Source organism: Microchirus variegatus, assembly GCF_963457635.1.
Source record: "Microchirus variegatus genome assembly, chromosome: 21".
In the NCBI taxonomy this organism is placed as follows: domain Eukaryota; kingdom Metazoa; phylum Chordata; class Actinopteri; order Pleuronectiformes; family Soleidae; genus Microchirus; species Microchirus variegatus.
In genome coordinates, this window is record NC_139822.1 from 19910382 (window position 1) to 19935381 (window position 25000).

General features: G+C 40.8%; 2 protein-coding genes across 3 annotated transcripts; one reads left to right on the plus strand and one right to left on the minus strand.

Moving 5' to 3' along the window:
• The first annotated feature begins 261 nt into the window (after positions 1–261).
• ergic3 (ERGIC and golgi 3) lies at positions 262–22190 on the plus strand. Of its 2 annotated transcripts, XM_083908218.1 has the most exons (14): positions 262–455; positions 3921–3991; positions 5847–5934; positions 6019–6138; positions 7024–7120; positions 7229–7394; positions 7500–7557; positions 9609–9623; positions 11992–12023; positions 12734–12830; positions 17132–17196; positions 18357–18493; positions 19906–19961; positions 21560–22190. In XM_083908218.1, the coding sequence occupies exons 1-14, from the start codon at positions 368–370 to the stop codon at positions 21637–21639; spliced, it is 1170 nt and encodes a 389-aa protein (XP_083764344.1). In that variant the 5' UTR covers positions 262–367; the 3' UTR covers positions 21640–22190. The 2 variants fall into 2 exon arrangements, with proteins under 2 accessions (XP_083764344.1, XP_083764345.1); XM_083908219.1 differs by lacking the exon at positions 9609–9623.
• romo1 (reactive oxygen species modulator 1) lies at positions 14397–16384 on the minus strand. Its single transcript, XM_083908229.1, has 3 exons — positions 16265–16384; positions 15194–15324; positions 14397–14656 (listed from the first exon to the last, which is right to left on the minus strand). Exons 2-3 carry the CDS (start codon positions 15322–15324, stop codon positions 14548–14550), a joined length of 240 nt encoding a protein of 79 aa, XP_083764355.1. The 5' UTR covers positions 16265–16384; the 3' UTR covers positions 14397–14547.
• Positions 22191–25000: the final 2810 nt, after the last annotated feature.

Here is a 25000-nt window from a genome sequence, read left to right on the forward strand (position 1 = left end):
TAATTGTGTGTATATATATACATATATGTGTCTGTGTATATATGTGTGTGTATAATTGTGTATATATACATATATATACACACATACATATACATATATGTGTGTGTATTTATTTTTGTCAGAGTGAGACCTCTTCGCTCTGCTGCGTGAGGAGAGCGGAGTGAATGACGCGGCCGCCTCTGATTGGTCGAGCCGTGCCCCCGGAGCTTGTCCCGGAAGTGAAAACAGAAGGGGAGGAGGCGGGAGGGCTGATGAGTGCGCGAGCGTGTGTGCGTGTGTGCTTGTGTGTGTGCGTGTGCAGCAGGAGCGCGGGCGACTGTCGCTGATTCGGAGTGTTTTTTTTAAAAAAAATCTCAACTCCATTAACATGGACACGTTAAACACACTGAAGCAGTTTGACGCTTACCCGAAAACTCTGGAGGATTTCCGGGTGAAGACGTGGGGAGGAGCCACCGGTGAGACACACACACACACACACACACACACGCTGCTAGCCCCAGCGGCTAACAACAAGGCTACCTGATTCATTTTCCACTCTTAACCGTTGCGTCTTAATTAACGCACTAAAGACGTGAAGTCTTGGGTTCAGACGCACAAATGTTACTCAGATTAAACCCGCACAGAATCTGGATTATGTTAATAATCCAACAACAGAGCAGCGTCCACACAAAGCTGCTGATGAACGTGTACACAAATCAACGCTATATCACTGTTATCAGCGAGTAAAACACGATTTTAGGTGTCGTGTGTGCTTAATACGGTGGCCAGTGTGGTCCTATCATTTCGATCAGTTGATAAGATAAATAATCCAGGTTTAGAAAATCCCTGATCAGTTGAACTCTGAACGATGTCGAATAAACTACAGGAATTGCGGTTTATCATGAATATATTATAGTTTAATGATCGGAGGGCGGATTTTTACATCACTGTTCTCGTTTTCTTTCAAGAAACGTATTAAAAATACGTTTTGATTTCGCTTTAAAAACGTTCGGATCGCGTTTGAGTCGATTTAAAGCTGCAGTACGCAACCTCTTTTTGCAGGTTCACGTCGGTGTTCACGCTGTCGTCCAAGTTAACGTCGTTGTCCGTGTTCACGTTGTCGTTCACATTCACGTTGTCCGCGTTCACGTTGTCGCTCACGTCGTCGTCCGTGCTCACATCATCGGTCACGCTCACGTTGTCTTTTGCGTTCACGTTGATATTCACGTCGTCGTCCATGCTCACGTTGTAGTTCACATTCACTTTGTCGTCCACGATCACGTCATCGGTAACGTTCACATTGTCGTCCGAGCTCACGTTGTTATTCACGTTCACGTTTTCGTCCACGTTCACGTTTTCGTCCACGTTCACGTTGCCGTCCACGCTCACGTGATCGGTCACGTTCACATTGTCTTTTGCGTTCACGTTGATATTCACGTTCACGTTGTTGTCCGTGCTCACGTTGTTATTCACGTTCACGTTTTCGTCCACGTTCACGTTGTCGTTCACGCTCACGTTGTCGTTCACATTCACGTTGTCGTTCACGTCGTCGTCCACGCCCACATCATCGGTCACGTTCACATTGTCTTTTGCGTTCACGTTTATATTCACGTTCACATTGTCCACGCTCACGTTGTCGTTCACATTCACGTTGCCGTCCACGCTCACGTCATCGGTCACGTTCACATTGTCTTTTGCATTCACGTTGATATTCCGTTCACATTGTCGTCCGCGCTCACGTTGTTATTCACATTCACGTTGTCGTTCACGCTCACGTTGTCGTTCACATTCACGTTGTCGTTCACGTCGTCGTCCACGCCCACATCATCGGTCACGTTCACATTGTCTTTTGCGTTCACGTTTATATTCACGTTCACATTGTCCACGCTCACGTTGTCGTTCACATTCACGTTGTCTTCCATGCTCACGTGATCGGTCACGTTCACATTGTCGTCGGCGCTCACGTTGTTATTCACGTTCACGTTGTCGTTCACATTCACGTTGCCGTCCGCGCTCACGTCATCGGTCACGTTCACATTGTCTTTTGCATTCACGTTGATATTCACGTTCACATTGTCGTCCGCGCTCACGTTGTTATTCACGTTCACGTTGTCGTTCACATTCACGTTGCCGTCCACGCTCATGTCATCGGTCACGTTCACATTGTCTTTTGCATTCACATTGATATTCACGTCGTCGTCCATGCTCACGTTGTAGTTCACATTCACTTTGTCGTCCACGATCACGTCATCGGTAACGTTCACATTGTCGTCCGAGCTCACGTTGTTATTCACGTTCACGTTTTCGTCCACGTTCACGTTTTCGTCCACGTTCACGTTGCCGTCCACGCTCACGTGATCGGTCACGTTCACATTGTCTTTTGCGTTCACGTTGATATTCACGTTCACGTTGTTGTCCGCGCTCACGTTGTTATTCACGTTCACGTTTTCGTCCACGTTCACGTTGTTATTCATGTTCACATTGTTGTCCACATTCACGTTGTCGTCCACGCTCACGTCATCGGTCACGTTCACATTGTCGTCCGCGCTCACGTTGTTATTCACGTTCACATTGTCCACGATCACGTTGTCGTTCACATTCACGTTGTCTTCCACGCTCACGTCTTCGGTCACGTTCACACTGTCGTCCGCGCTCACATTGCCGTTCACGTTGTTGTTCACAGCGTGTAAACAGTTAATTTGGTCGTTGGGTTAACAGTTAATTTGGTCGTTGGGTTAGCGGTTAATTTAGTAGTGTGTTAACAGTTAATTTAGTCGTTTGTTAATAGTTAATTTAGTCGTGTGTTAACGGTTAATTTAGTCGTGTGTTAATAGTTAATTTAGTCGTGTGTTAACGGTTAATTTAGTCGTGTGTTAACGGTTAATTTAGTCGTGTGTTAATAGTTAATTTAGTCGTGTGTTAACGGTTAATTTAGTCGTGTGTTAACAGTTAATTTAGTCATTTGTCAACAGTTAATTTAGTCGTTTGTTAACGGTTAATTTAGTCGTGTGTTAACAGTTAATTTAGTTGTGTGTTAACGGTTAATTTAGTCGCGTGTTAACAGTTAATTTAGTCGTGTGTTAACAGTTAATTTAGTCGCGTGTTAACAGTTAATTTAGTCGCGTGTTAACAGTTAATTTAGTCGCGTGTTAACAGTTAATTTAGTCGCGTGTTAACAGTAAATTTAGTCGTTTGTTAATAGTTAATTTAGTCGCGTGTTAACAGTTAATTTAGTCGTGTGTTAACGGTTAATTTAGTCGCGTGTTAACGGTTAATTTAGTCGCGTGTTAACAGTTAATTTAGTCGTGTGTTAACAGTTAATTTAGTTGTGTGTTAACAGTTAATTTAGTTGTGTGTTAACGGTTAATTTAGTCGTTTGTTAACGGTTAATTTAGTCGTTTGTTAACAGTTAATTTAGTCGTTTGTTAACGGTTAATTTAGTCGTTTGTTAACGGTTAATTTAGTCGTTTGTTAACGGTTAATTTAGTCGTTTGTTAACAGTTAATTTAGTCGTTTGTTAACGGTTAATTTAGTCGTTTGTTAACGGTTAATTTAGTCGTTTGTTAACAGTTAATTTAGTGGTTTGTTAACAGTTAATTTAGTCGTTTGTTAACGGTTAATTTAGTCGTTTGTTAACGGTTAATTTAGTCGTTTGTTAACAGTTAATTTAGTGGTTTGTTAACAGTTAATCTCACAGATTAACACACACTCTTCAGTACGACCTGAGGGCAAAAGCTTTCCCCTGAGGTCTGACGTTGTTTCTGCTTTTGTTCGATGATCTTAACAAACCGCTCACACTGTGGTTACGATTCTCTCCTGAGCTTCAGGGCGACGGTTCACACACGAGTATTCACCGATCCGCCGACGTCGTCTAGTCATCGGAATCGTGACTGAACGGATGGAAGTGATTTTTCCCAATGATTTGTGTGATTTCTCTGCAGTGACGGTGATCAGCGGCGTCATCATGTTCATCCTGTTTGTGTCTGAGCTGCAGTATTATCTCACCAAAGAGGTGAGTTCAGGCTCTGAGTCTATGATCCACGTCCGTGTTTCCTGTCAGTCTGGTTCCATGAGTCTGAACACACTCTGTGTTCACGGCTCTTCAGTCAATAATCAACGTTACACTCTCTCTGTGGACTTTGGTGTGGGAGAGTGAGTGAAGAACTGGTTTGAGCCACTTGACAAAAGTCAACATAAGTCCCCGATAACTTTATGGAGTGTCCGTGTCTTTATCTTCAAAGAGAAAACCAGTGATTTTAGCTCACAGGGACACAGGAGCTGCTGGTCCTCTGCTGCCTCGTGTGGTCACTTTGTGTCACTGTAGTGTATTTAAATTAAATATTTTCAAAGCCGAATTTTACAAAATAACACGTTTGAAGTTAGTGATGGAGGCAGCAGTGGATCAACAACTCCTGTGAACTCCTGTGTCTCTGTGATGTTAAAATCACTGGTTTTCTCTATGGGCTTTGGGGTGGGAGAGTGAGTGGCATTACTAACTTCAGTTTTACGCAAAGAAAACACATTTTAGTCACTTTATAAAAGTCAGTCTAAGTCGACAACATCTGAAGAACACGTTCACGTCTTCATCTCGCCGTTAGACAGACTTTAACAACAGGAAACTGACGTTTGTAAACCACTCACTCTCCCACACCAAAGTCACTCACTCTCCCACACCAAAGTCACACACTCTCCCACACCAAAGTCACTCACTCTCCCACATCAAAGTCACTCACTCTCCCACATCAAAGTCACTCACTCTCTCACACCAAAGTCACTCACTCTCGCACACCAAAGTCACTCACTCTCCCACACCAAAGTCACTCACTCTCCCACACCAAAGTCACTCACTCTCTCACACCAAAGTCACTCACTCTCCCACACCAAAGTCACTCACTCTCCCACACCAAAGTCACTCACTCTCCCACACCAAAGTCACTCACTCTCTCACACCAAAGTCACTCACTCTCCCACACCAAAGTCACTCACTCTCCCACACCAAAGTCACTCACTCTCCCACACCAAAGTCACTCACTCTCTCACACCAAAGTCACTCACTCTCCCACACCAAAGTCACTCACTCTCCCACACCAAAGTCACTCACTCTCCCACACCAAAGTCACTCACTCTCCCACACCAAAGTCACTCACTCTCCCACACCAAAGTCACTCACTCTCTCACACCAAAGTCACTCTCTCTCCTACACCAAAGTCACTCACTCTCCCACACCAAAATCACTCACTCTCCCACACCAAAGTCACTCACTCTCCCACACCAAAGTCACTCACTCTCCCACACCAAAGTCACTCACTCTCCCACACCAAAGTCACTCACTCTCCCACACCAAAGTCACTCACTCTCCCACACCAAAGTCACTCACTCTCCCACACCAAAGTCACTCACTCTCCCACACCAAAGTCACTCACTCTCCCACACCAAAGTCACTCACTATCTCACACCAAAGTCACTCACTCTCCCACACCAAAGTCACTCACTCTCCCACACCAAAGTCACTCACTCTCTCACACCAAAGTCACTCACTCTCCCACACCAAAGTCACTCACTCTCCCACACCAAAGTCACTCACTCTCCTCACACCAAAGTCCATAGAGTAAACCAGTGATTTTAACATCACAGAGACACAGGAGTTCACTTCTGCCTCCATCACTAACTTACAATGTCTGATTCTGTCAAATTCGGCATTGGAAATATTTGATTTCGATTGACCTCTGTGACCACACGAGGCAGCAGAGGACCAGCAGCTCCTGTGTCCCTGTGAGCTAAAATTGCTGGATTTCTCTGTGGTGTTTGGTGTGGGAGAGTGAGTGGTTGGCAGACTTCAGTGTGTGTTTTCTTTCCCCCTCCCACAGGTTCACCCTGAACTCTACGTGGACACGTCACGAGGGGACAAACTGAAGATCAACATAGACGTGATTTTCCCTCACATGCCCTGTGCCTGTGAGTGTCTCCACACAGTTAGAGCGCACACGCGTGTCCATCGTCACACGTGTGACCATTACCTCCCTTTTCTTTTTCCCACAGATCTCAGCATCGACGCGATGGACGTGGCCGGTGAGCAGCAGCTGGACGTCGAGCACAATCTGTTCAAGAAGCGCTTGGATAAAGATCTGAGTCCTGTCACGCATGAGGCGGAGAAACACGGTGAACTTTGACCTCATCCAGTTTGTTGTTTGTTATTCGTAGAAATTAGACAAACACACTTTGTCAACGTGAGTTTGCTTGAAAAAAGGGAAGATGATGAAGATGAAGAACATGAAGAAGAAGAAGATGATGATGATGAAGATGATGAACAAGATGAACAAGATGATGATGAAAATGAAGAAGATGATGATGATGATGATGATGAACATGATGAAGATGATGAAGAAAATGAAGAAGATGATGATGATGAAGAAGATGGTGATGATGATGATGAAAATGAAGAAGAAGAGGATGAAGATGAACAAGATGATGATGAAAATGAAGAAGATGATGATGAACATGATGATGAAGATGAAGAAGAAGATGATGATGATGATGAAGATGACAAAGGTGATGATGATATTGATGATGATGAAGAGGAACATGATTATTATGACAAAGGTGATGATGAAGATGAACATGATGATGAAGATGATGTGGAAAACGAAAATTATGACGATGAAGAAGATGATGCTGAAGATGAGGAAGATGATGTGGAAAATGATGATGAAGATGAACATGATGATGATGAGGAAGATGAACATGATAATTAGGAAGATGAACATGATGATGAAGATGATGATGATGAGGAAGATGAACATGATAATGAGGAAGATGAACATGATGATGATGATGATGATGAAGAAGATGGTGATGATGATGATGATGAAAAGAAGATGGTGATGATGATGATGATGATGAAGATGAACATGATGATGAAGATGATGATGATGATGATGATGACGACCTTTATATTCCATGTACAGCACACACACAGTGGAAACTGTTTTAAATGTGCTCCATAAATTAAATTGACTGACTTCCCTTGTGTTTGTGTCTCTGTAGAACTGGGTCCTGCTGAAGAAGGTGAAGTGTTTGACCCGAGTTCACTGGACCCAGAGAGATGTGAGAGCTGCTATGGAGCTGAGACTGAAGACCTAAAGTACACACACGCACTCACACACATACACATACACACTCACACACACACACACACACACAGACACTCACTCACTCACTCACACAAACACTGTTGTGTGTGTGTGTGCAGGTGCTGTAACACGTGTGATGATGTGCGTGAGGCGTACCGTCGTCGTGGCTGGGCCTTTAAAAGTGCAGAGACCATAGAGCAGTGTAAGAGAGAGGGCTTTGTTCAGAAGATGCAGGAGCAGAAGAACGAAGGATGTCAGGTCTACGGCTTCCTGGAGGTCAACAAGGTATCTCGTCTCCTCCCTGTCCTCACTGAGGCCGCAGCGCTGTGACGCCGTCCGTGTTGGATTACGTCACGTGTCCTATTTTTAATTTGTCTTAAAAACTTTCAGGTGGCAGGAAATTTCCACTTTGCTCCAGGAAAGAGTTTCCAGCAGTCGCACGTCCACGGTGAGCACACACACACACACACACACACACACACACACACACACACACACACACACACACACGCATTCTTTTACTTGCTGCACACTGTGGACCAGCATTTCCACTTTATAAATCAACACAATTACAAATATCTACTTCATGAATGACATCTATAAAGAACTACTGGGTGCAGTACCATAAAATGGCTGCACGTGGAGCCCTAGAGCAAAAAGGACTGGAAAACTTTTTCGATGTTTTTTTTTTATTATTATTATTTTTGGTCCAAAATTTGACAAAAATGTCATACTATACAATGTCGACCAAAATTTAAAAAAAATCTTGACCAAAAAAAACAATTTTTCCTCAAAATTTGAAAAAACAATTTTTCCTCAAAATTTGAAAAAACAATTTTTCCTCAAAATTTGAAAAAACAATTTTTCCTCAAAATTTGAAAAAACAATTTTTCCTCAAAATTTGAAAAAACAATTTTTACACAAAATTTGAAAAAAAATTTTTTACACAAAATTTGAAAAAAATTTTTTTACACAAAATTTGAATTTTTTTTTGACAAAGACGTCATACTACACTAAGTCGTCCAAAATTTTAAAAAAAAAATTGACATAAAAGTCATACTATACAATGTCGACCAAAATTTTAAAGACATTTTGACCAAAAAAATTTGGTCCAAAATGAGACAAAAACGTCATATTTTACTGTCGTCCAAAATTTGAAAAAAAAAATGGACCAAAAATTTGAAAAAAAATTACTTAAAGTTTGAAAAAACAATTTTTACTCAAAATTTGAAAAAAACATTTTTTTACACAAAATTTGATTTTTTTTCTTCACAAAAACGTCATACTAAACTAAGTCGTCCAAAATTTGAAAAAAAAAATTGACATAAAAGTCATACTATACAATGTCGACAAAGTTGTGTCGACATTTAGACCAAAAAAATTTGGTCCAAAATTAGACAAAAACGTCATATTTTACTATGTCGTCCAAAATTTGAAAAAAAAATTGACCCACAAAAACGTCATACTATACTAACTCGTCCAAAATATGAAAAAACAAATGAAAAAAGAAATTGACATAAAAGTCATACTATACTATGTCGTCCAAAATGTATTTTTATTTTTTTGACAAATTGAGTATAGCATGTTATAGCAACCTAAGGAAGTGATTTCAATGAAAACAAAGTGAGAGTGAGGCCAAAATGACATCACTGATCTTCATCCTCTTAAATCTGCAATGTCTTCATCTTCACTGTGAGACAAACTTTTGTAAACCACTCACTCTTCCACACCAAAGTCACTCACTCTCCCACACCAAAGTCCATAGAGTAAACCAGTGATTTTAACATCACAGCACACAGGAGTTCACAGGAGTTGTTGATCCACTGCTGCCTCCATCACTAACTTACAATGACTGATTTTAGTGAATTCAGCTTTTAAAATATTTAATTTAGACTTAACTCAGTGACACAAAGTGACCACACGAGGCAGCAGAGGACCAGCAGCTCCTGTGTCCCTGTGATCACTGAAAATCACTGGTTTTCTCTATGGGCTTTGGTGTGGGAGAGTGAGTGGTTTACAAACTTCAGTTTCCTGTTGTCAAAGTCTGTCTAACAGTGAAGATAAAGACGTGATCGTGTTCTTAAAGACGTCGAAGACTTAAACTGACACAGATTTTATTCACAAAACTTTAAATTTTTCATTTACGTCACGTGATCTTTACGTCATGCGTAATTACTCAAAGGTCTTACATTTTTCGGGACTATTTAATGTTCTATTTCTTTTCTTTTTCTAACGCGACTTCGAGAAGTAAAAATGTTATCTGCACGCTTGCCACCAGAGAGCGCCGAGTATCACTTTGTGTTCAATATAAACAGACATAAAGTCAGCTATCGCCTATATTTATAGTGTTTTCAGTCTTAAATTATCGTTATTATAAAAATCAAAATTGTCCACACACAAGAGCATTATCACATGGTCTGTTATCCACCTGCATCTTTATATATAAACATATATATACATATATACATATAGAGTGACTCTTCTCTCTTCTTTCTTCAGTGCACGCTGTGGAAAGTAAGTCCCTCTTTCTTTGCAGATTTCTTTAGTGAGTTTTTAACAAGTAGTTTCAGTCAGTATGGAGAATGGAAAGTGCCAAAATTAAATAAATACACCATTAAATAATTACATAAATGTGTCATTAATTAATTAATGACACATTTAATTGTGTAATTTAATTAATTAATGACACATTTAATTAATTAATGACACATTTAATTAATTAATTAATTAATTAATTAATGACACGTTTGATAATTCATTTAATTAATTAATTAATTAATTAATTAAATAATTAATTAATTAAATGTGTCATGAATTAATTAAATATGTAATTTATTAATTAAAATACCTATTCATTTTATTTCATGGTCCTGTGTTGCCGTGCATTTTGAGTTTATTTTATCTAAACTCGTCATTAATTAATGAGATCTAATTAATTAAAGACACATTTACGTAATTATTTAATGGCATATTTATTTATTTATTTATTTAATTTTGGCACTTTCCGTCCTCCATAAATCTGGTGTAGTGACCTGTTGCACCCTGGGTAATGCAGGCTTCATACGTCTGATGAAAAAGACGATTTGCTCGCTCATTTTGAGCCGAATGAGTTTCAGGAGTGTGATTGTAAAGTATTTCAATGTTAACGTGATCGTGTGGTTGTTTGAGGCACAGTTCTGGCTCTGGCTCTCAGTGACAACATGGTGAAAGTGAGAAGTGACGGAAAATTCGACGTCTACAGCAGCTGAAGTCTGCGATGTCCTGAGACCACGTTTCACGTCTTTATCTCACTGTGAGACACTAAATCAGGGATTTTATCATCACAGCAAACGGTTGAGAGCCGTTGACCCAATCTAGTTCAAATGTCTTATTTTGGCATTTCGTTTGTCCATTTGATGGGAGTCACCATCGGTCTATGGGAGTCATCATAGGTCTATGGGAGTCATCATAGGTCTATGGGAGTCATCATAGGTCTATGGGTGTTACCATAGGTCTATGATGGGAGTCACCATAGGTCTATGGGAGTCACCATAGGTCTATGATGGGAGTCACCATAGGTCTATGGGAGTCACCATAGGTCTATGGGAGTCACCATAGGTCTATGGGAGTCACCATAGGTCTATGATGGGAGTCATCATAGGTCTATGGGAGTTACCATAGGTCTATGGGAGTCACCATAGGTCTATGGGAGTCACCATAGGTCTATGGGAGTCACCATAGGTCTGTGGGTGTCACCATAGTTCTATGATGGGAGTCATCATAGGTCTATGGGAGTCACCATAGGTCTATGGGAGTCACCATAGGTCTATGGGAGTCACCATAGTTCTATGATGGGAGTCATCATAGGTCTATGGGAGTCACCATAGGTCTATGGGAGTCACCATAGGTCTATGGGAGTCACCATAGTTCTATGATGGGAGTCATCATAGGTCTATGGGAGTCACCATAGGTCTATGGGAGTCATCATAGTTCTATGATGGGAGTCATCATAGGTCTATGGGAGTCACCATAGGTCTGTGGGTGTCACCATAGGTCTGTGGGTGTCACCATAGGTCTATGGGAGTCACCATAGGTCTATGGGAGTCATCTGTGGGTGTCACCATTGGTCTATGGGTGTCACCATTGGTCTATGGGTGTCACCATTGGTCTATGGGAGTCACCATAGGTCTATGGGAGTCATCTGTGGGAGTAATTACTCAAAAAACAGGAAAAGTAATTTGACAGATTTTTTTTTAATTAATTACTCAAAAAAACATGAAAAATCATTAGACAGGGGAAAAAAAATAAAAAATTAATTATTCAGAAAAAACAGATTCTTTTTTTCCCCAAATGAATGCAATGTGCTTGCGACATAGCGGCATTAAATTTTTTTTTTTTAAATTCCAACTTATCAGTGACACAAAGTGACCACAGGAGGGCAGCAGCAGTACTGTGTCCAATACGTGAGCTAAAATCACTGATTTTCTCTGTGGACTTTGATGTGGGAGAATGAGTGGTTTACAAACGTCAGTCTCACAGTGACGTAAAGACTTGAGCTGCGTTAGAGCGTCATGTTTTCACTGAGAGCCAGCGCTCGGTGTCGCCGGCTGCTTCTCGCTGCAGGGTTAGCACTCACACGTTCGCACTCTGTGCTCTCGTGATGTTGGTTCACACACACACACACACACACACACACATGTATATAATAATGACTCACAAGTCTTCATTTTCACAATTGTGTCCAATTTCAGTCAGGTTTTCAGTGAATTAAGACATGACTCAGATGTTGAGGTGTGGTGCGTGGCGTCAGGTGGTGTGACTAACATCGGTGTGATTGACGGTTCAAATCATCACGTGACCCGCTCATCTTTTTGTTGTTGTTGTTGTTGTCGTTTCTTCACAGTTCACGACCTGCAGAGTTTCGGCTTGGACAACGTAAGTGAGAACGCACCGTGATTGTGTTTACGTATTTTTTTTTAACTCCGCGTTAAGCCGCTAGTAGAAGGTGGTCGGAGTCTCGTTGTGAACATGTTTACCAGTGTGGAAATGTGGAAAAGAGGATTTTAGACACTTAAAGAGAGACTCTGCGATATCTCAGGAACGTGTTCACGTCTTCATCTCACTGCGATTCAGACTTTTGTAAACCACTCACTCTCCCACACCAAAGTCCATAGAGTAAACCAGTGATTTTAACATCACAGCACACAGGAGTTCACAGGAGTTGTTGATCCACTGCTGCCTCCATCACTAACTTACAATGACTGATTTTAGTGAATTCGGCTTTTAAAATATTTAATTTAGACTTAACTCGGTGACACAAAGTGACCACACGAGGCAGCAGAGGACCAGCAGCTCCTGTGTCCCCGTGAGCTAAAATCACTGGTTTTCTCTATGGGCTTTGGTGTGGCAGAGTGAGCGGCTTACAAACGTCAGTTTCCTGTTGGAACACAGTGAAATAAAGATGTCTTCGTTCTTAAGATTCAAGCTGAAGCAGCTTTTATTAGGTCAGGGTTGTCATTTTCTGCCTGTGACTGCGACCTTTGACCCAGGGCTTGAATTGAACAGTCAAAGTGAATCATTTACGGTGTAGTGAAGTCGATTCAATCAGAAGACATCATCACTTCCACGCTCTGTTTTCTCTGCAGATAAATATGACCCATCACATAAAACACCTGTCCTTCGGTAAAGATTACCCCGGCATCGTAAACCCTCTGGACGACACGGACGTCACGGCGCCACAAGGTCAGAATTTCACTCTCGTTGTTCATTTATCAGCCATTCCATCTCACACACACACACACACACACACACACACACACACACACACACACACACACACACACACACACACACACACACACACACACACACACACTGTTTTATGTCTTTGTCACGTGATCTTTATGTTACGTCACATGACCTTTATGTTGCCTGCTCTTGACGTCACATGATCTTTACGTCGTGCTCTTTACTTTACGTCACACGCTCTTTACTTTACGTCACACACTCTTTACTTTACGGCACATTCTTTACGTCACGCTCTTTACTTTACGTTGCACGCTCTTAACTCTTTACGTCACGCTCTTTACTTTACGTCACACAGTCTTTACTTTACGTCACACTCTTTACTTTACGTCACACTCTTTACTTTACGTTGCACGATCTTTACTTTACGTCACGCTCTTTACTTTATGTCACGCGCCCTCTTTACGTCACATGCTCTTTACGTCACATGCCATTTACTTTACGTCACACGCTCTTTACGTCACGCTCTTTACGTCACACGCTCTTTACGTCACGCTCTTTACGTCACACACTCTTTACGTCACGCTCTTTACTTTACGTCACACACTCTTTACTTTACGTCACGCTCTTTACGTCACACTCTTTACTTTACGTCACACACTCTTTACTTTGCGTCACACTCTTTACGTCACGCTCTTTACTTTATGTTGCACGCTCTTTACTTTACGTCACACTCTTTACGTCACGCTCTTTACTTTACGTTGCACGATCTTTACTTTACGTCACGCTCTTTACTTTACGTCACACGCTATTTACGTTGCACGATCTTTACTTTGTCACGCGCCCCTTTTACGTCACACGCTCTTTACGTCACATGATCTTTACGTCACATGATCTTTACGTCTCACTCTCTTTACTTTGTCTCTACGTCATATGCTTTTTACGTCACACGCTCTTTACGTTGCGCGCTCTTTACTTAATGTCACACGGCCACTTTACGTCACGGTCTTTACTTTACGTCACACGCTCTTTACTTACGTCACACAGTCTTTGTCTCTTCGTTGCACGCTCTTTAGGTCAGTCTTTACGTGACATGATCTTTACGTCGCACACTCTTTACTTAAGTCGCGAGCTCTTTACTTTACGTCACGCGGCCTCTTTACGTCGCACATTCTTTACGTCTCTACATCACGTGATCTTTACGCCGTGGGCTCTTTACTTCACGCACTCTTTACTTAACATTGCGTGCTCTTTACGTCACATGGTCTTTATGTCTCTTCGTTGCACGCCCTTTAGGTCAGTCTTTACTCAAGTTGCACGTTCTTCACGTCTCTACGTGACGCGATCTTTGCGTTGTGCGCTCTTTACTTCACTCAACGTCACGCGATCTTTACTTTACACGGTCTTTCATCGCGCTTTTTACTTTACGTCACATGACCTGTACGTCTTTGTTGTCGATCCACTGCTGCCTCCATCACTCGGTTCAAACGTCTCATTTTGTCACTTTGGCGTTTGAAAATATTTAATTTAGACTGAACTCAGTTAACACACACACACACACACACACACTCTGTAAAACCCATTTGACAAATGTGAACCTTTATTGACAAAGTGAGAGAGTGACGACAGCTTTAAGCTCACAGAGAGCGGCGGGTGGGCGTGGTTTTCTGTAAAGTCCCATAGATGTTGATGATGTGGTCATTCCACGTCCTCCTCAGCAGCGGATGCCCATACCGATGGCCATGAACGTGCCAAACGTCCCCCCGCTCTGCATCATGGTTTTTCCCACTCCTCCCATCAGCTCTCTGCCACGCATGCCGATCCTAGAGAGAGAGAGATGGTTTAACCCGTTGTGGTACTGCATTTATTTTGATTTTATGGCTGTAGTATTATCAAAAAGAAAAGTTCAAAGCAGTTTTAAGTAATCACAGAGTCCAGAAAAATGCTTTATAAATACAAAACATGATTATTTAAACATAAGATAATTCTGTGTTAGACCCACAGTTGCAGAGACGGTCAGGTAAAGGTAATAAATAACGTGAGATCATACAAACACTGAAAAATACACTTTGGCAGAATCAATTATGCAGACAAACAGAAAAGGTTATTTAAATGAATAAAACACATGGTTGCACTTTGACAATGAGCAGGATTTAAATCCACATTACTTATGTTAATGTATTATTATGTTAATAAATAAGGAGGATTCTCCAGTCTGTGTGTTTGCCGACATTTTTCTCCGTAGCTCATTAATTGCTTCACTTGTTCAGTATTGTTTGGCTGTTTTGACGAACAGTTAAATCGCATTGAAAACAAAGTCAGAGTAGATCAGCGGGTGCACAGGTGAACTCCAGAGTTACCTGAGACAGGAGAAAGTGCCAAACATGGCTCCGGCAGCCATTCCTACAGCAAAGCCCATCATGAAGCCCATCTTGACCCGATCAAAACAGTTAGGCTGAGTCTGGCCGTACGGACCGACAGCCACCGGCATCTGGACAAGAGACACATTTACTGGAATCAAGCTTTTATATACGTTTATAGAAGGAGAAATGACGACTCTCTCAAATGTCCTATTTTCATAAATCGTACGGAGCAAAGAAGCAAGAAAATATTCACATTTGAGAAGCTATTATCAACATTCACAACTTAGTTAAAGATCTTATATTGTTGTACACACTGTTCTAAGAAGAACATGTTCATGTCTTTATCTCACTCTGCCACACCAAAGTCCATAGAGAAAAACCAGTGATTTTAGCTCACAGGGACACAGGAGCTGCTGGTCCTCTGCTGCCTCGTGTGGTCACTTTGCGTCACTGAGTTAAGTCTTAATTAATATTTTAAAAGCCGAATTTGACAGAATCAGTCATTGTAAGTTAGTGATGGAGGCAGCAGTGGATCAACAACTCCTGTGAACTCCTGTGTGCTGTGATGTTAAAATCACTGGTTTACTCTATGGACTTTGGTGCGGGAGAGTGACCGGATCACAGCGTGGACACAACTGCTAACAGAACAGAACTCTCTGCTAAATGTTCACTCCGGATAGAATAAGAACTCCTGAGCCTCGTCAGAATGTTATTATAAAAAAACACATGACCTTGTTAAACTGGTTTGATGTGTGTTCGATGCTACTCTATAAGCTAAGCTAACGTCACGTACTTAACTTTAAGAAAAAAATTAAATAAACACATTTGCGTTTATTCCACTGTTGTCCCGTTTCAATCGTCCACTGCGTCAAAAAGTCACTCTTTAAAATAAATAAATGCTGCGGCGCCGACCGGTTGTGTTAGCTCAGCATGCTAACTAGCACGCTAACTCCGTGCAACACCCGTGGCCTTGACAGGTAAACACGACACGTTTGTGGCCGTTAAACCCGTTTCTGCGACACGTTCGCTCGCTCTCCACCGTGTGACCCGGGATGAACCGTGTCTCACCTTGATGTCGCGTGTTTAAAGCGCGGTTTGTTTGTCCTCAACGGGCTTTTAATCGTGTTTTAGCGCAGCTGTGTTCAGACGCACTCGTCCAGCAGAGCCTCCATCACCGGATACAGGAAGCGGAAGGAGAGAAAACAGTCGACGAAGAGCAAATCAAGAGATGGCATTAATCCAGGAGGGGGGAGTGAACACCGCCACCTGGTGGCTCACAAATGACCTCTGTTTACGAGGGTTTTTGTTTGTTTGGATTCACTCAAACAGTAAAAAGACAGAATTACATTATTATTTTTTTCTAAATATAGATATTTGCCCTCTGTTTTATGGTATGGAATTAGATTTGTGTCAATATTTGTTTGTATTCTACTAACACTTTTAAAGAAGCAAATAAAATATCGATTTAATCATTCAAAAATATTATTTTTAATAATAATTTTAATGATTAAATGGCTATTTTATTTGCTTCTTACAAAGTGCTGTTTGAAAACAGTGACACAAAAATCTACTTCCATAGTCCTCCTCCTGATTATGAGTCTTTCACAAGAAAACTAAACTGTTATAAGTCAACAAGGCGTTTGTACGGCATCTTGAAAGTCTTAAAGTATGGAACGCTGTTTTCCAGACCTTGAAAAGTCTGGAATTTTATGTGTGAAAGTCTTAAAAGGCTGAATTTTAGAGTCACAATGATGAGATAAAGATAACGTGGTTGATCCTGGTCTCAGGGTGGTGATCTAAGGTTTGGACCTCAGATGGTTTTCAGGTTCCTTTCCCGCCACAGCCGCTCCGTGTCACGTTTTCTTTCCTCCACAGTCGATCCGTGTCACGCTCTGAACGTCCTCATATTTTCTGTTTTTTTTCTCTCTCCCACAGCGTCGATGATGTACCAGTATTTTGTCAAAATTGTTCCCACCATTTACGTGAAAACTGACGGAGAGGTGAGTCCCACGCAGGGTTTGCGGGGGGGGGGGGTTCCTGATAAATTTCCAAAAACTTTCCAGAAACTTTCCATGGGAATTGATGAGAATTAACAGGAAACGTTGGATCATTGAAAGAAAACGGTGTCGTATGTGAACGTGAACATGATACGATAAAAAGAATGTGACGCAGATTAATTTGTATTTAGACATTATAGAATTTATATCATCTTAAGATATAGTTCTTGGAATTCTTCTATGGTCACAGAAAACTGTCCAGCAGGGGGCAGAAGAAACAGCATAATTTTCCACATAGCTAGCTTACATTTAACTGGATTAACTACTAGCTAGCTATTGATTTAACAGCTACTAGTTACAAGTTTACTGGCTAGCTAGCTAGCTACAGGTTTTTTTGCTAGCTAGCAGCCAGCTACTGGCTTATCAGCTACTGGTTTACCAGCTAGCTAGTTCCTGGTTTACTAGTGAGCCATTTCCTGGTTTACCAGCTAGCTAGCTACTGGTCTGCCAGTAAGCTAGTTCCTGGTTTGCCATCAAGCTAGCTACTGGTTTGTTTGCTAGCTAGCCACAGGGTTTTTTGCTAGCTAGCAGCCAGCTCCTGGTTTACCAACTAGCTAGTTCCTGGTTTACCAGTGGGCCATTTCCTGGTTTACCAGCTAGCTAGCTACTGGTCTGCCAGCTAGCTAGTTCCTGGTTTACCAGCTAGCTAGCTACTTGCTCGTACAGGTTTAGCAGCTACTTGTAACCCAGGCTGATGTACTAATTAGTGGTCAAGTTTGTAGAAAATCTCCTGTGGTGTCATGTGACATGTAGGGGGCGTGTCCTCAGTAGCAGCAAGTCGTGTGTGCTTTGGATTATCATTGATATTTAACTGTATTTACGTCACATTTGATAGATTAAACTAAAATATATTATTTTGACTTTATTTAACTATATTTCACTTCACAACCTACAAATGAATTGAAAGTTTTCCAGTTTATTCCCGTTGATTCTCGTGGAAAGTTTTCATGTTTGAAAAAATTCACAGAATTTTGCCACCTTAGTCCCAAAGTTATCACAGCTGTTGTTGGGAAAACGTGAAAATAGAATGAGATATTTGATATTTGAACAGGTTTTCTCTTACTAACTCCAGTCTTATGTCTTATGTTCTTGTTTTTCTTCAGATTCTAAAGACGAACCAGTTTTCTGTCACCAGACACGAGAAAGTGGCCAACGGGCTGATCGGAGACCAGGGTCTGCCCGGTGTCTTTGTTTTATACGAGCTGTCGCCCATGATGGTGAAGTTCACCGAGAAACACAGGTACAACACACATACACACATTCTTGTACTTGCTGCACACTGAGGACCAGCATTTCCACTTTATAAATCAACACAATTACAAATATCTACTTCATGAATGACATCTACAAAGAACTACTGGTTGCAGTACCATAAAATATCTGCAGGTGGAGCCCCAGAGCAAAAAAGTGCTGGAAAACTTTTTAGATTTTTTTTGTTTTGTTGTTTTTGTAATTTTTGGTCCAAAATTTTACAAAAACGTCATACTATGTCGTCGAAAAATTAAAAAAAAAAATTTGACACAAAATTTTTGGTCCAAAATTTGACACAAAATTTTTGGTCCAAAATTTGACACAAAATTTTTGGTCCAAAATTTGACACAAAATTTTTGGTCCAAAATTTAACACAACATTTTTGGTCCAAAATTTGACAAAAACATCATACTATGTCGTCGAAAAATTAAAAAATTTTTGGTCCAAAATTTGACACAAAATGTTTGGTCCAAAATTTGACACAAAATGTTTGGTCCAAAATTTGACACAACATTTTTGGTCCAAAATTTGACACAAAATTTTTGGTCCAAAATTTGACACAAAATTTTTGGTCCAAAATTTGACAACATTTTTGGTCCAAAATTTGACAACATTTTTGGTCCAAAATTTGACACAAAATTTTTGGTCCAAAATTTGACAACATTTTTGGTCCAAAATTTGACAAAAACATCATACTATGTCGTCGAAAAATTAAAAAATTTTTGGTCCAAAATTTGACACAAAATGTTTGGTCCAAAATTTGACACAAAATGTTTGGTCCAAAATTTGACACAAAATGTTTGGTCCAAAATTTGACACAAAATGTTTGGTCCAAAATTTGACACAAAATTTTTGGTCCAAAATTTGACAACATTTTTGGTCCAAAATTTGACAACATTTTTGGTCCAAAATTTGACAACATTTTTGGTCCAAAATTTGACACAAAATTTTTGGTCCAAAATTTGACAACATTTTTGGTCCAAAATTTGACAAAAACATCATACTATGTCGTCGAAAAATTAAAAAATTTTTGGTCCAAAATTTGACACAAAATGTTTGGTCCAAAATTTGACACAAAATGTTTGGTCCAAAATTTGACACAAAATGTTTGGTCCAAAATTTGACACAAAATGTTTGGTCCAAAATTTGACACAAAATTTTTGGTCCAAAATTTGACAACATTTTTGGTCCAAAATTTGACAACATTTTTGGTCCAAAATTTGACAACATTTTTGGTCCAAAATTTGACAAAAAACTCTATACTATACAATCTCGTCCAAAATTATTGTTAATTTTTTTGACAAATTTAGTATAGCATGTTATAGCAACCTAAGGAAGTGATTTCAATGAAAACAAAGTGAGGACGAAATAAAAATTAAAGAAGTCTTTCTCTGTTTCCAGGTCGTTCACACACTTCCTGACAGGAGTTTGTGCCATTATCGGAGGTGTTTTCACAGGTGAGGTTTAAATACTGTCATACACGTCTTTCTTCTTTGTGTTTTCACGTGTTTTCTGCAGCAGTTCCACTAAATGTTGTCCCAACACCACAACGACACTTTCCCCATTAACCTCTTCATCCCTGACCCTCTGTTTGGAGTCCCTGCTAACACTGAACTGGATTTACTACGAGCTTGTTATTGATTTAACAGCTACTAGTTACATGTTTACTGGCTAGCTAGCTAGCTAGCTACTGGTTTGTTTGCTAGCTAGCTATAGTTTTTTTTGCTAGCTAGCAGCAAGCTACTGGCTTATCAGCTACTGGTTTACCAGCTAGGTAGTTCCTGGTTTACCAGTGATCCATTTCCTGGTTTACCAGCTAGCTAGCTACTGGTCTGCCAATTAGCTAGTTCCTGGTTAACCAGCTGGCTAGTTCCTGGTTTGCCATCGAGCTAGCTACTGGTTTGTTTGCTAGCTAGCTACAGTTTTTTTTTGCTAGCTAGCAGCCAGCTACTGGCTTATAAGCTACTGGTCTGCCAGTGAGCTAGTTCCGGGTTTTCCAGCTGGCTAGTTCCTGGTTTGCCAGCTGGCTAGCTACTGGTTTGCCAGCTAGCTAGTTCCTGGTTTACCAGCTTAGCTAGCTACTTGCTAGTACAGGTTTAGCAGCTACTTGTAACCCAGGCATGAGAATCACTTCATCAGAACGATCAATCAGAACGGGATTTGTCCCCAAAGCATGCTGGGAAGTGTAGTTCTTCATTAGAATCTGTTTTGTTCCTTGGTTTTTGGTATAATAATCACGAGGCTTTTGTCGCTGCGTCTGACGCTGATACTGATACTGAGGACAGTGAAGAAGAGATTAAAGGACCATGTTGTGTTTTTCTACTTTTACAAGAAAAAAATCTGATTGAAACAGAAATGTTTAAGTTTGTCAACATGAAGACGTTAAAACTGTGTGTGTGTGTGTGTGTGTGTCTGTTTGTGTGTGCGTTGTGTCTCACTCTGTGTGTGTGTGTTGTGTCTCTCTCTGTGTTGTGGGTGTGTGTCTGTGTGTGTTGTGTGTCTCTCTCTCTGTTGTGTCTCTCTCTGTGTGTGTTGTGTGTCTTTGTGTGTTGTGTGTCTCTCTCTGTGTTGTGTGTGTTGTGTCTCTCTCTGTGTTGTGTGTCTGTGTGTGTTGTGTGTCTCTGTGTGTGTTGTGTGTCTGTGTGTGTTGTGTGTCTCTCTCTGTGTGTGTGTTGTGTGTCTCTCTCTGTGTGTGTTGTGTCTCTCTCTGTGTGTGTGTTGTGTCTCTCTCTCTGTGTGTGTTGTGTGTCTCTCTTTGTTGTTGTGTCTCTCTCTGTGTTGTGTGTGTTGTGTCTCTCTCTGTGTTGTGTGTGTTGTGTGTCTCTCTCTCTGTGTGTGTGTTGTGTGTCTCTCTGTGTTGTGTGTCTCTGTGTGTGTTGTGTGTCTCTCTGTGTTGTGTGTCTCTGTGTGTCTGTGTATGTTGTGTGTCTCTGTGTGTCTGTGTGTGTTGTGTGTCTCTCTGTGTTGTGTGTCTCTGTGTGTCTGTGTGTGTTGTGTGTCTCTCTGTGTTGTGTGTCTCTGTGTGTCTGTGTGTGTTGTGTGTCTCTCTCTGCAGTGGCCGGTCTCATCGACTCCCTCATCTATCACTCAGCTCGAGCCATTCAGAAGAAGATAGAGTTGGGTAAGGCTTCCTAACAGACGGCGCCCCCCGCTGGCCTCCACCGTGCAGCACACACCAAGACACGGACACGGAGAGAAAGACTGAAAGAAGACATTTGGAAACAGATGATCGTTTCCCTCCCTCCCTCCCTCTCTCTTCACTTCCTCTGTCATCTCTTTTCTTTCTGGATTTGACCCTCGCAGACGTCAGAGGTCAGAGGTCAGAGGTCAGAGTCGTCTGTCTCCAAAGACATTTTTCTTTCCTCCTTCCTGTTCACGTCTTCTTTGGTCGCCGGTGAAAATGCGACACCGGATGTTAACATGTGGATCTGTGTGGAGCAACAACAGCGCCATCTGGTGGCGTCACGGACCGAGGCCGGTCGAATTTTTTGCGAACATTTGCGTCCCGAGAACTGTGACTGATTGGCCCGTAATCTCAACCTAATCCCCGGGATTATAAAGTGATATTTTGCCGTAGATTTTCCCCAGTGTCTTTGAATGAGGTACTGACACCGACTGATACCGAGAGCGCCCCCTACAGCTGAGAGGAGGAGACGCAAGAGAAGACCGATATTAGCTCTGCCACGACAAACCTCATCGAGTAAACCAGTGATTTGAGCTCACGGGGACACAGGAGCTGCTGCTCCTCTGCTGCCTCGTGTGGTCACTTTAGGAAGTTCAAATGTCTTATTTCATGAGTTTGATTTCAATTATTTAATTCAGATTGACCCCAGTGACACAAAGTGACCACACGAGGCAGCAGAGGACCAGCAGCTCCTGTGTCCCTGTGAGCTAAAATCACTGGTTTTCACTATGGGCTTTGGTGTGGGAGAGTGAGTGACTTTACAAACGTCAGTTTCCTGTCCTAACAGTTGATTTAATAGTGAAATAAAGACGTGAACATGTTCTTAAGATATCACAGACTTCAACTGAGTATTTAACTTGCCATTGAACAGACTTTTCCAACAGGAAACTGAAGTTTGTAAACCACTCACTCTCCCACACCAAAGTCCATAGAGAAAACCAGTGATTTTAACATCACAGAGACACAAGAGTTCACAGGAGTTGTTGATCCACTGCTGCCTCCATTACTGACTTCAAAGGTGTTATTTTGTAAAATTCGGCTTTGAAAATATTTCATTTAAACACACTTCAGTGACACAAAGTGACCACACGAGGCAGCAGAGGACCAGCAGCTCCTGTGTCCCCGTGAGCTAAAATCACTGGTTTTCTCGATGAGGTTTGGTGCGGCAGAGTGAGTGGTTTACAGACGTCGTGAACTTAAACGTAGACGTTACAGCTCAGTTAGCACTGATCACGTTGCAGTACCTCAAACAACCACACTTTTTAAAATATGTCGACGATTGACCGTTTGAGTGTTTGTTTACGTGCAGAAGCCTCTGCTGCGTTAAATGTTCAATGTCCTGCATGTGATGTTTTGATTTGATGAAAAAAAGTTCACTTTAATGATTTCACTCTTTTCTTTGTGCTTCATACACACTTTATCAGAGGAGACTCACACTGAAGAACACACATTTACACACACACACACACATTTCCCCCCTTTTTAAATTTTTTATTTTATTTTATTTTAATAAAGTCCCTGAGTACAGAGCCCCCAATTTTTTTTGGGAACCTCAGTTTCCAAAAAATTCTGAAAAAAAAAAAATTCCAAAAAAATGTTTGTTTTGTAAAAAATCATTAAAAAAATTAAAAAAAATTTTTCCAAAAAATTATGAAAAAAACATTTCAATTTTTTTTCATCACTTTTTGGAAACCCGAGATCTCGAGTTTCCAAAAAGTGATGAAAAAAAATGAAAACATATTTTTTTCATATTATTTGATGAAAAAAGATCACTTTAATGATTTCATTTTATTTATTTTTTTTTAAAAATGAAAAAAAAAAAATCATATTTTTTTTGGGAAACTCAAGATCTCGAGTTTCAAAGTCGAGATGTCGAGTTTCCAAGAAATTTAGAAAAAAAAAAGATTTTTTTTTTTAACTTTTAAATTTTTTCTTTTTTTTTTTGTTTCAAACTGGAGATCTCAACTTCGAAACTCGAGATTTAAATTTATTTATTTATTTTTCATTTTTTTTTAATTTCCTCATGTCACTTCGGGGGCTCCGTACCTGAGACTCGGCACAATCATCTCCAGGACTTCAGATACAGTCAGTGTGCTGCCCCCTGCAGGCTCAACCCAGGTACACGTCTGAAAACGACTGGTATGTTGGATCGTAAGAGGTTTTAAATGTATTGTCGGTCAAATGGTGAGAACATGCTGTTGTTGTGTGTTGGATAAAGGAACAATCCGCTCTGTTAAACCACATCTCTCAATCATTTTGACTGAAAATCACAACGCGGCTAACGTTTGGGCGTCGCCGCGACGACGACCGCCCACTTTCTTTCAGACGCAGGAAGCTGCCGGACCACCAGGTGGCAGCGTGCGTGAACCTGAGCGTCATCGTGTTCCTGTCGAGTTTGAACAGCGTTAGGTTTACGAGGATTGTTTGTTTTTCGTGGAAACGCGGCGTCGCTGTTTTCACGTTTTAATCCGAAGGCGACGTCTGCGTCAGTCTGAGGGTTTTTCAGACGTGGTCGTAGAGACAACAGCGCCCCCTGGCTGCCAGTCTGAGACACAGGTACCTGCTGTTATATTCTCTGTGTGTGTGTGTGTGTGTGTATAAGTGTGTGTGTACTATATACACTATATTCTGTTTATATACATGCTGTATGTGTGTGTGTGCTGTATATATATATATATATAGATATAGTATGTGTTTATTATTGTTTCAGATTGAGCCAATGATCTGCAGCTCTGAGGGTTTTTGTGGCGCTGGTATATTACGCGTTTTTTATATATATATATAAATATATATATGTATGTACATATATATATTTTATATATTTGATTTATCTGTCGATCAAACGTGTGAACGTCAGACTTTACACGACAAAGTGAAAATGAAGCTTTTATGTCTACGGTTTGTTTCGAGCGTCAGTGTGTGGATCAACATATACCAAGTATTAGAAGTAAAAGTATACTAAAGTACACGTTTAAGGTGTACTATTAATGTATAAGTACTTATTCCTTTGTTTATACTTTATACTTTTCAGTAAACTGTACTTCACTATACTACTACTCTTAAGTATATAACATAGTATATAACAAATAAACTTCAAGTAAACTGCCTCAGTTTTAGTATAAAATAAGTGTGTGTGCGTGTGCGTGCGTGTGTGTGCGTGCGTGTGTGTGGGCCCCTGTACTCACACACTCATTCACCTACTTCCTGTCTCTGGATTATGATGTCATCAACTGGAATCTACTATCAACGGATGTTAGCTTTGGGATTCACACACACACACACACACACACACACACACACACACAGAGAAAA

Excerpts from the sequence above, each read along its gene's own strand:
- romo1 (XM_083908229.1), bottom strand. The coding sequence starts at position 15,324 with ATGCCGGTGGCTGTCGGTCCGTACGGCCAGACTCAGCCTAACTGTTTT. Across the intron at positions 14,657-15,193 it reads GGCACTTTCTCCTGTCTCAG|GATCGGCATGCGTGGCAGAG; the intron begins GTAACTCTGGAG and ends CTCTCTCTCTAG.
- ergic3 (XM_083908218.1), top strand. The coding sequence starts at position 368 with ATGGACACGTTAAACACACTGAAGCAGTTTGACGCTTACCCGAAAACT. Across the intron at positions 5,935-6,018 it reads CCCTCACATGCCCTGTGCCT|ATCTCAGCATCGACGCGATG; the intron begins GTGAGTGTCTCC and ends TTTTTCCCACAG. Across the intron at positions 6,139-7,023 it reads GCATGAGGCGGAGAAACACG|AACTGGGTCCTGCTGAAGAA; the intron begins GTGAACTTTGAC and ends GTGTCTCTGTAG.